The sequence below is a fragment of the Cynocephalus volans genome, chromosome 7, assembly GCF_027409185.1.
Source record: "Cynocephalus volans isolate mCynVol1 chromosome 7, mCynVol1.pri, whole genome shotgun sequence".
Classification (NCBI taxonomy): Eukaryota; Metazoa; Chordata; class Mammalia; order Dermoptera; family Cynocephalidae; genus Cynocephalus; species Cynocephalus volans.
The window spans coordinates 39025342-39037668 of NC_084466.1; the positions used below are offsets into that span (position 1 = coordinate 39025342).

Genomic DNA, 12327 nt, shown 5'->3' on the forward strand with positions numbered 1-12327 from the left:
GTAGAATTAATGATGTTGATGGTAAGAATTCTGGTGACTTCGATGCATGTTCAAAATGAGAACTGCTGTAGCCATCTTAACTACTTACCTCTTGACTTTATCATAGTTCTGTTGACGGTAGTCACCTTGCTGAATTAACTGTTTTGTGTCTGCTAATTCTAAGGCCAAACGTTGACATCTAATTTGAAGCTCAGAGTAGTTTCTTCGATCTTTCTCGTATGTCTATAAACCAAAGGATTAATAAAACATTTCAAATTAAACACAGTTGGCCAAATTATGCATTGAATTTTTCTGTTAGGCTGTGAATATCCTTGTAATTAAAATTTTTTAAAAAATCCTCAATTTTTATATTTATTTTTCTCTACTCAAAGACAGGTAACAAATTTACAGAGTGGTCTGTAAGCTCAGTTGTTTAAAATATGAACTCAATTTTCCAAAGAAAAAAATAACAACTGTGTTTTGGTTACTAGATTAATATATAAAATGACTACCAATGTTAAATGATGTTTTTTAACATTTACTGAGTTACTATTAGATACTAAAGATACAAAAATGAATAAAATACAGTCCCTGTTCTTGAGTTCACAATTTAGAGATGAAGAGCCATATGACTATCAATGTCTACAATGAAAAAATAGTTACTGAAGAGATTAATCATGCAGTTCCAAATGTGGACTCAGCAAAAAAGAAACTGTGTGTCCCCTGCAACATATCTCTGCATTAACATCCCCTTATCCTCACCAAACCAGTAGCACATAAGAAAGGGATTGCTGAGATATAGGGACAGAGAGAAAGTTAAAACCTTACAGCAGATCACAAGGTCTGATTCACAATCTGGCCCTGCTCACTACAAGCCTCATTTCTCACCATTCTCATATTCACACCTCACACTCCAACTTCACAGAGATCTGAAGTTCTCTGAATGTACTGTGTTTCCTCTAACCTGTTGTCACTGCCTGAATACTTGCATATAATTTGAATATTTTTCTCCTTCAGAGTACTCATCTCAGTGGACCATTAAATTAGTTTTCCATATGCCTCACCAGAGTGTAAACATCTTAAGGGCAAGGACTTTATCCTGCTCACCACTAGATCTCCACCACTTTACACAGTACCTGGTATGTAGTTAAGATTGAATTAAATGCTTTTGAATAAACTAATTAAGATATAAATGAATATGAAAACTGGGAGGAACAGCAGGGCACAGAGACAGAATTCCTACTTATTTTCCCTCTTTGAATACTTCTGATCTTGCAACCAACCATCACCTTCACTCCCAGAACCTGGCATGTCAAATACATCCTATCCTAAAGTCATTCCTTCTTAAGGTGCTGACCAGCTGAGTGTGGTAACATTCACTCCACAAATCCTGACTAAACTATTCCTGTGTGACTGTTCCTGGGCTAGGCACTGTGAATACAAACATGAGTAGGACACAGTTTTTGTCTTCTTTAAACTTTAAATATAACTTTCCGATGTTAACTCCCAAGTTTCTATCAAAGGGCTGTTTGAGAGATATAATTATAGAAAAAGCATATCCAGTGGGTTTTGCTTTGGTGTAGTATTATGATCTTTTCCTACACTAAATTCTCCATAAGGGTGGAATGTTACTATGGTATGTATTATAGGATTACAGTTGAGGATACTCTATCACCTCCCAAAAGATTATCACATACACCATTTCAGACCTAGGTTCTACAAGAAGCTTTATTTCCCCTGAAGAATGCTTTACCCTTCTGAACACTACTAATCATGTAATTGTTTTGGAAAAGAGCATAGTGTTATGGTTAGGAAGGCAAACTCTAGAATTCAGCTGCCTAGAACTGAATTACCTGCAGTCAGACTTCGGGTAGGTTAATGCTGCAGATTGGATGCTCCTCCCCTCCCAACCTCATTGAGGCTCAAATCCCCACTATAACTGCTGAGGGTGGGAAATCCTATTACGGTAATTAAAAGGTGGGGCTTTGAAGAGGTGATTAGATTGTAGAACCATAATGTGGTGAATGGATTAAAAGTGGTGGTTCTGAGGGTTTTGAAAGAAGAGCACATGAGAGGTTAGTCTCTCTCTGCTCTACCATTTTCTGCCATGTGAGACCTCTGGGTCACTGTCACCATCACCAAGGCCTTCACCAAATGTGTTCCCTGAACTATGGACTTCCCAGCCTCTGAAACTGTAAGCAATAAATTTTGTTTTCTTATAAATCACCCAATTCCAGGTATTTTGTTGTAAGCAACAGAAATGGACTAATACAGTTAATTTACCTCTCTTTACTTCAGTGTCCTACCTCATAGAGTTCTTGTGAAGATTATATCGAGATAAATGTAAAGTGATTATAAAAATGCCTAACACATAGTAAATACTCATAACTATAAACTAATATCATGATAGTGCTTCTTATCTCCTTTGGCTTCCAGGGAGACCATAGCCAATGATAGTTCAACTTTAATAACTATACAAAGACCACAACAGAATGCAGAGGAATACAATTTAAAGGATGGGCACAAGACAAAGAGCTCAGGGAACCCAAGGGAGTATACACAGAAGGAAAGGGTAAGCCAGGGGTGTGTGTCAGGAACAACAGCAGAAGACAGTGCTTGGAGGAAACAAATCAGTCAATAGTATTGAGTACGACTGAGAAAAATAAACAACAAAAAACTTTTTAAGTATTCAGGGATAGAGACAGAAGGTAGAGTGCCAGAGACTAAGGCAAATATATCTGAATACTCAGTATGTCCTTGATTTGTGCCATTTTATATGCGTCATCTCACTTAATATTTAACTTTATGACTGGGTATAAAGATTATCCCATTTTTGTAGATGAGGAAACTAAACTTTGGAGAGGAAAGTCTCCGAGCTCATAAGTAGTAGAGTGAGGACTCCAATCTAAGTTTGTCAAAACACCAAAACCGTAGGCAATTCTTTCTACAGTTTAACAGTAAAAATGAGAAAGTACCATAGCTTAGAGAAGAAAATAGGGCTAATGAAGGTTTTAAATGATGGAACAAGACTGAAAATGTTTAAATATTGATGGGAAAGAACTAACAGCAAAAGAGGCACTGATGATGGAGAAAAGGGGCATATTCAGGAGAATAAAACCCCTAAGAAGGCTTTAGGGTACGGGATATAGAGCTTAGGTACAGAGATTAGTCTTAGATCAGAAGCCATGCTCATCATTGCAGGCTTTTTCCCAGCTGATACAGAATATTACTCCTTACCCTAATGTTTCCTGTATTTATATTATTCACCTGGTTTCTAAAGGCATATGATTTTTCCACTCCTTGAGGACAAGACTCTTCCCACCATAAACAGTAAGAACAAACAAATAAACCAGAATGACTGCAGTTTTAAGTACATTTGTAGGTTTGGTGCAGGAAATTGTGGGAGTTCTCATCTGAGGATTTCCATTTTCTTGTGAAATGAAATACCAAGTACCTGCTAAGAGTGAAAAGGAAAGTGGAAAGCTGGAGATGTGAGGAGAATGGTGAATGATTGAAATAACCTCTGTGAAAATTGAGAGGACAAGAAAAAACAGAATTACAGCACAATTGTATGGGCCCATTTGAGGCTGGTAACAATAAACCATTTGAGGCTGGTAACAATAAACTTATAGTACTTGTTACTGCATATATGATTTTCACCAGTAGTGCTAGGTCAGAAAAATGAAGTTTGTCAGGTGGTTTAATAAAAAAGAAAGCTGGGGGAAGAATTAGAGAACATAGGCAAGAGAAAGATTTACAAATGATAATTTGATTAAGAGGGAAGAAAATAAATTTAGGAAGGGATTGATAAAGATATAAATTATATGGACTGAAAATTTTGTTAAGGATGAGTTGAAAGCAGATGATTGAGAAATATGGAAATATAGGAAGTAGTATGTTCAGTGGATCAAACTGAATTGATAACTTCAGAAGTAAATCAGTTCTGAGTGACAAAGAATAGAATGTGAATAGAATATATTAATATATATATATTAAATATATATTATATACATGTGTGTATATACATAAATTTTCTTTAAATATTAACACCATATGAGCAAGTACAAGCAAAAGTTCAGTATAAAAATGCATACATTCAACCAACACTTTCTTTAGAATTTTTCAACTAAAAAATTTCCCCTTAAATAAAATTAGTATTTTTGTATTTTGAAAAAAAAAAAATTGGTTTCACTTATTAGCAACTAAAATAGTACAGCATAGCACTGGAAAGAGGAAAGATAGCATTTACCCTTGAAATAAGTCAAACCCCATGACTTTGTAGAACTTTATGGTTAAGGCTAAAGAGAGTAGAAAAGCCTACTTTGTATTGTCCTCTGCATTCTTCCCTGTCTTGAGATCACCATCAACTTTTGTGGAAAGACTCCAAGCCCCAAATCTGAGTTAGACGCCAGTCTTATATTTTCTCCCATGTGGTTCTTACCTCTGTCAGAAAATGTACTGCTGTGAGCTGCCATTACTTGTCTCCTCCATCGTAAGGGAAAATTTAAGGAAATTTTCTATAATCCTACCACCTAGTACTCTGCCTGTTGCAGGTTGAATATCCCTAATCCAAAAATCTGAAATCTGAAATGCTCCAAATCCAAAATTTTCTTTGAGCACTAATGACCCTCAAAAGAAATGATCGGTGGAGGATTTCAGATTTTCGGATTAGGGATGCTCAATCAGTAAGCATATATAATGCAAATATTCCAAAATCTGAAAAAATCTGTAATCTGAAACATTTCCTTCCAGTCCCAACCATTTCCATTAAGGGATACCAAACCTGTATGTAGAGGTTTGCAATTAATATCTGTGGAACAGAAGGAACAAAAGAGGACATTAAATAGACTAAAACAGAAGCAATAAATGTAACCTTTTCAAACATAAAGTAGACACATAAAATTTCCAGTAACCAGTCTTTTATAATAGTAAATTTCTACATCAGAGTAAACAGGTTAATGGGTTAACCGCCAAGTCTCAATTAGCTTTTCTAATAAAGAAAAAAAGGACTGGCCAGTTAGTTCAGTTGGTTAGAGTGTAAGGGTTCAATCCTTGTTACAGCTGCCACCCACCTCCCTCCCTTGCCAAAAAATTACACAGTGAAAAAAGGACAATCCAAGACACAGAGAAGATCTGATTGCATGTCAACTTTCTACCTATCTGGAACTGGTTTTGACTGCCAGGGTTAATATCATCCTTTCTCTTAAATTATTCATATGAGGAAATAATACAAGGCTGCCTCTAGCCTGAAAAGAGTAAATCTGTTACTGTAATTGCATGTTTTTTTGTTGTCTATAACCCTCACCGTTCCTCACAACCACATAAAACTTGGAGCTCCTTGAAGGCCTGTCTTTTTTCTGAACATTCAGTACACTCTGTGTACCTATATATTAATTATACTGGAAATGTTTGCAGAATGAACTAATGTTGAAACATGTACGGACTATGCAGCACTAGCACTTAAAATAGCTCAAGATGTAGAAAAAGTGGCTTTAAAAATTAATAAGAATTTAATAAGTTACTAATTTTCAACTGAAATTGAATATTACCATATATCTGCAAATAAAACTCTGCATCTGAAGTTGCATAATATTCTATGCAACTTACATGTAGAATTTTCTCAAAGATTTTGAGAAAGACAGCATGAAAGGGGCTTCTATTTCTTGATCTGGGTGGTCATTAAACAGGTGGGCTCATCTTGTAAAAATTCTTCAAGCTGTACAATTACAAGTTCTTTATGTACTCATGTGTTACATTTAAACATTAAAAAAAATAAAAATGAGAGGTTCAATGGGGGAAAACATTAACTGGGCACTGCAGGGATGCTTGTGTAAGATGCAAAGGACACGTGAGAGTCATATCAAAGAGGAAAAGGAACAGGATGGAAGGAGATGGTGAAGAGACACATTTTTACTCTCAGTATTTCTCTTCTGTTTGACTTTGACATAAGAAACTGAAAATCTTACATTATACAGTGTTTTGGCTAAGTTATCAACTATTAGACCTTTAATTTTTATAATGAGATGACATTTTTTCCCATTCCTCTTGTTTCCAAACAGCAGCTAACTATTGTAGATACACAGAATTTCAGAGATGAATAATCTTCTTATTTTCAAGAAAAGAACATGAAGGCCTAGAAGGGTTAAATGATATGTCCAGGATTCCAGAACTAGCAGAGAGGTGGAGCTAGAATCTAGGTTCTTGAATTCATACACAGTTTATTGTTTTCTCAATTTCAGGTTCCTATTTTTTGAAGCATCTATTCTGTGGAAACCATAAAACCATTAATCAGAAATTAATATTATTATTTTTACTGCTCAAATCCAGGGTGTTAAAAGGACTTTAATTACATATTTTATGGGTTCAAATACGGCAAGTACATAAATAAAATTTAATTTTAGACTCCCCACTTTTAAAACAATTACTACAATTATTCCTTAAATACATATTTAAAAAACCATTTGACAAAGTAACATCAAATCTAAATGTTAACAAAAAGTAAAGAAATATTCAAAGATGGGATTAAATAGGCACACTTTAAACAGTCAGCAGCTGTGTAACCAAGAGGCAATTACTTTGGATATAATGCATTTCTAAGCATGGTTTTAATCTTTTGTCTCTTACACCACGTAAACGGACAAGGAAGTGGCAACATACAAGTCAAAATAAATCTTTCATAAATGAAGTGATCTCTTGCCAGTGGGGAGATAGGGCAACTAACAAAATAGGAAACAAGATATAGTGACATGTACCTTAAGGTGAATGGTTCAAATTAGAAGAAGTTTTCACTGGACAGCAGTTCAGTGAATGATAAGAAATGGCTTGGTTAGCTATCCTGGGAAAGTGAGAATTCACTCCTCAGAATTCCCACAAGTTTCACGTTATCAATAATCTACTCCAAGCAACTAAATACTGAAAATAACAAGAACCCCATTAACCTTTGATTAAGATTGTACCTTTCAGTAACAACAGAGTCTGTTTTACTACCAGAGACTACTCTTTATCATTAAGATCTTCAAGAAATACATCATTTTTGAAATAATTTAGACTTCTAATGGGAGACAAAACTGAATATTAAGTCTGCTGTGGGTTAGAAAGAAAACAAGAACAATACTTTATAATATATGCTAATTTTTCAATTATATCTATTTGATAAATGTGAATTCAAACATAAAAGTTCAACATTTTTTAAAAGAAAAATATTTTTAAAATTAGAGAGATGAGGAAAGGTAGCTTTCATCAAGTGTGGTGGACACTAGTCTGAAATTACATGGGTCTCTTCTACTTACTGCTGTAGCAAATCAACATCTCTGGACTTAATTGCTGCCTCAGCGAAATGAATACACTAACTGATTCATTGGCTCATTTATTTTTTTGTTCCTACTATTGTGCTAAACACTATATTACTATTACTATTATCAAGATGTGATCCCTAGCTCATGGATCTCGCAGAACTTGCCATTGCAAAATGCTGTGTTGGGAGGTAATTTTTATGGACAACATTTTATTCAGCAAACTACTGAAACAAATATGAAATATTGGCTTTTCAATAGGTATTGACTCAAATATGTTGAACCAAACAAATTTAAATTTTAATACTTGAGAGATTGAGTTGTAAATTATCTTAAAAATCTCACTTATTACCCAAATAATTTAAGTGCATAAATGCAAGAAAAGTATGGTTTTCCATGACTTTTGAGTAATTGAGATACAAAATGTGGATAGAAAGACTAAAATAATTAACTTGGTTCACCAATTAGAGTCAAGTTTAAATAATGTTTTTGCTTGTAAAGCAAATGAGGGTGTATAGTGTGACAAGAGGAGATATCAATGGCAAAGAAAGTCATTTTTGTTTGTTTTACTAGTAAATTACTATAATTTTATATTTTAACACTTTATTTTTAAAATGTCCTTAAACATACACATATGCAGTTTTATAAAAATGAATATATACAGATAATGGAATTATCGTGCATACTAAGTCTAAGAGTAAGATTTAAAAAAAAAAATCTCGTTTTCCTTTTCTCCCCTTTGATCCTTATCCCGTTAACTCATGTTATATAACATGTATCTTTCCTTTTCTCCTCCATATTCATATATTCACACACACACACACACACACACACACACACACACACACACACACACACGCGCGGATGGGGGAAGCTGGTCATTTTTTTCCCCCTAACAACAAAAAAAATGGAATCACTGAGTTTCTGCATCAAGGTTTTTTCACTTGGCAAGACCTTATGAAAATTTACATTTCAATGGCTGTACTGTATTTCATGGTGCAGAATGTAGGATTTATGCAACCATTTCCTTGCTGTTGTATTAACAGGTATTTATTTTGTTTTCAGTCTGTCCCCTCCCCCTTCCACCACCTACTGCCAGAAACCATGCTTCAGCAAACTTCCTTGTACACACATCTTTATGGACTAGTACTTTATTCTATGGGACATAGTCCCAACATTGGGGTTGCTGTGTTAAAGGATGCTTATTTTCCATTTGAATCAATGTTGCTAAATGTCTGTGCAAAAAGCCTCAGCAGTTCACATTTCCACCAGCAACATGTGTATCTTTTTAACTTATATCTACATAGATACATTTAAAAAAATTTTTTGCCAACTTGGGCTCTCTCTTACTTTAATTGTATGTCCCAAAATGCTAACAAGTTTGAACATTTGGCCATGAGGATTTTTACTTCTTGTTAAATGCCTATTAATAGTTTTTGTGCATTTTTCTATTGGGTTGTCTTTTATAAGATCTTTAAACAGTATTGGTTATTACCTCTTGTTATCTGCATCCCAATTTTTCCCTAAATATACACTTTAGATATTAAACTCTGCATGTGGTATCATTTTCTTTTCTTTTTTTTTTTAAAAAAGCTTTTGAATTCCCTATTTTGGCAAAGAAGATTACCCCAACCTCTAGAAAAGTGCTGGCCAGTGAAATTTTCTGCAATGATGGAAATGTTCTATATTTGCACCATCCAATATAGAACTGAAAAACTGAATTTTAATTTTAAATAGCCACATGTGGCTGTGACTACTATAATGGACAGTTCTAGAACTTGGCTACGCACAGTGTAGACCATGCACTGGCATAAGCTGGGAGCACTAACATCATCCAAGAGCGTGTTAAAAACGAATAATCTTAGGTTCCCACCCCAGAACTATTAGTCGTCATTTTCACAAAATCCCCAGGTGATTCACATTCACATCAAAGCTTGAGAAGCACTGTTACTAATTGCCTAATTTAAGGATACTTAAACTTTTTTTGTGCCATGAATTCCATTAGCAATCTGGTGATTTCTGTGAACCCCTTCTAAGACTAATGTTTCTAGAAGCTTAAGTTAAAATATACAGAATTACAGAGGAAACAAATTCTACTGAAATAAAACTATCAAAATATTTTTAAAAGTTGTTTATGTCCTTTTTATAAATGCATTAAAGACAAGATCTAGTGAGGGGTCTAAAGTCTAGTAACTACAGTAATGTAGTGATGAGCATAAACTCTATTTAAAGATACCTACAATAACTACACTGATATGAAAATACCTGATTTCTAATGTTGACAGAGTCACAGGTAGTGGTAATCTACTGTGGTTTTTGCCTATATATGTAATTAAATGAAATGCTAAATTTCAGTTAGAATTGAAAATAATTTTTCCAACACTACCTGAAGATCTGTGGACCATAAATTAAGAACTTCTGTGATTGTTCAAGTAATTGCCTAACTTTTCTTCTAAAATAACCCACATGGAATTAGTATTTGTATATCACATAAACTGTGAGGACAAACTTTTTTTTTTAACAGATGAATATCCAGTTGTGCTAAGAGCCATATAATAAATTTCCGACTGAATTGAACTACCACCATTGAGGTATGTAATTAGATCTATTTCTACACACTCTTCCATTGATGTTTGTGAGTTTCTATGCCAATACAATATATAGGTGATCACATTAGTTTTGAAGTATATAGTGAGTTCTTCATTGGTCCAGCACCTCTCACTTTCCCCACGTGCATCTTCTTTTTTATACTTCCCTTGGCAATTCTGGGGCACTTATTTTTTGATATAGACTAAAATCATTCATGCACATCCAATCCTGTACCACACTTCTTCTCTCTAAACAACACCCCTGCCAAATAATAAGAAAAACATATTGGAATATAACTGCATTTGATCAGTATATTAATAGTGGAAAAATTACTGTATTTATGACTTTGTCTCCCTTCTAAGACATGGTGCTTCCATGTCCAACACTAAGATTTTACAGTTTTCTTCATATGAGTCCTTTACCTTCCTTGCTAGAGATGGACACGGGGGAAAACATTTCATTCACAAAATAGGTAATGGACTCATGTAAACTATAAAATCTTAAGTGTTGAACACTAATTGCTGTTACATCTATTGATATGTTCATATGACTATTCTCTAACTTGTTGATGTAATGAACAACCTGTTAATACAACAGCAAGGAAATGGTTGCATAAATCCTACATTCTGCACCATGAAATACAGTATAGCCATTGAAATGTAAATTTTCATAAGGTCTTATTCTTTCTGTCCTGGAATACACTTTGTTTAATCATAAAAAATTATTCCTTTAATACAATGGTAGAAATCATTTGTGAATATTTTATTTTAAATATTTGCACCTGTAGTAATAAGTAAAATTGGCCTACAGATTTTTGTTTTGCTTTTGTACCTTTATCAGACCTTTCCCTCTTTTTCAATAGTCTGATAAAGTATAATTAACTAGAATCAGTTGTTTTTGTAGAAATCAACTATGAACCCATTTAGGGTAATCCACCTGGGAAACGGCTGGTAACTTTAATCATTGGCACACCTTCACTCCCCTTTGTAAAACCTCTACAGTAACTGTTCTGCTCAAGTTCTCCACTTCTATCAGTTTTGGAAATTTACATTTTGTTGGCACACTCCACTTTTCTTTTGGTTTTCAAGACTGTTGCCACAGAGTTGCATATATTATTCTCTTAATTTAGATCAATTAATTCCAAATACATTATTTCTACTCATTTTTTTTCTTTCTGAAGATGAGTACTACATGTCTTGATTTTTCACCTTTCTCTTAAGTAGTAAGTGCATTTTAAGGCTATAGATTTTCCTCTGGCACAGCTTTAAATGTGTCTCAAGAATTGTGATATAAAATGTTCTCTGCTGCTGGTAGCACCAAGGTCACAGGTTTGGATCCCTATACTGGCCGGCTTTGCTTTCTTGTTTCTGTTTTTATTTCCTCTTTGATCCAAATGATATCTGTTTCTTTCTTTTATTTTTTTGATGGCTGGCCATTATGGAGAACCAAACTCATAAACTTGGTGCTATAAGGCTGTACGTGCTCTAACCAACTGAGCTAACTGGCCAGCCCGAGATAGCTGTTTCTTAAATGCTGAGTAAGTTTATTTCTCCTCACTTTTTATTTTATTTATCTCTGGTTTTACTAAATTATGATAAAAAAAAAAAAACATAAAATCTGTATTTTAAAAATTTATTCGTTTACGATGTGGGTCAGGTATATACATGACAGTTTTGTAAACTTTTCTTTGACTTTTACAAAATACCTTCTCTGGTCAAGGAATACTAAACTCTATATATAGCAACTAAATCAAAATTATTGATAGAATTAGTTCTTCTAGTCCTTATTTTTTGTCCATTACATCTACCCAACTCTCAAAGAATTATTCTAAACTTCTCCACCATTATTGCATTCTCATCAACTTCTCGTTTTTCTAAAAAATTTTGACCATACAATTACTGTCATTTGATATGTAGAAGTTTATGACTATAAAATCACCTTTTATTATTACTGTACTTTGTTACCTGTTTTTGTAGTTTTTATCTTAAATTCCATCTCATCTGATATTACCTATCTACTTGCTTTTTCATAACTTTTAGTCTCTATTTTTTCCAATTTTTTTTTTTTATCAATATGCATTAAGCATATTTCCTATAGACAAACACAGCTGGGCTTGGTTTGAAGGTCACTAAAAAAGTATCTTTTTTTTTTTTTTTTTTTTAAATTTTATTTTGTCGATATACATTGTGGCTGATTATTGCTCCCCATCCCCAAAACCTCCCTCCCTTCTCCCTCCCCCCCCCCCAACAATGTCCTTTCTGTTTGCTTGTTGTATCAACTTCAAATAATTGTGGTTGTTATATCTTCTTCCCCCCCGTGTGTGTGTGTGTGTGTGTGTGTGTGTGTGTGTGTGTGTATGTGAATTTATATATTAATTTTTAGCTCCCACCAATAAGTGAGAACATGTGGTATTTCTCTTTCTGTGCCTGACTTGTTTCACTTAATATAATTCTCTCAAGGTCCATCC

The 12327-nt window shown here is 34.0% G+C and overlaps 1 protein-coding gene across 7 annotated transcripts in view; it reads right to left on the minus strand.

Moving 5' to 3' along the window:
* Positions 1-12327, minus strand: part of PIBF1 (progesterone immunomodulatory binding factor 1) — a 242338-nt gene that overhangs the window by 189562 nt on the left and 40449 nt on the right. For all 7 annotated transcript variants that reach the window (XM_063102846.1, XM_063102848.1, XM_063102847.1 and 4 more), the window contains exon 6: positions 89-222. In XM_063102846.1, the coding sequence (XP_062958916.1) occupies positions 89-222 (134 nt within the window). The remainder of the gene's footprint in view (positions 1-88; positions 223-12327) is intronic.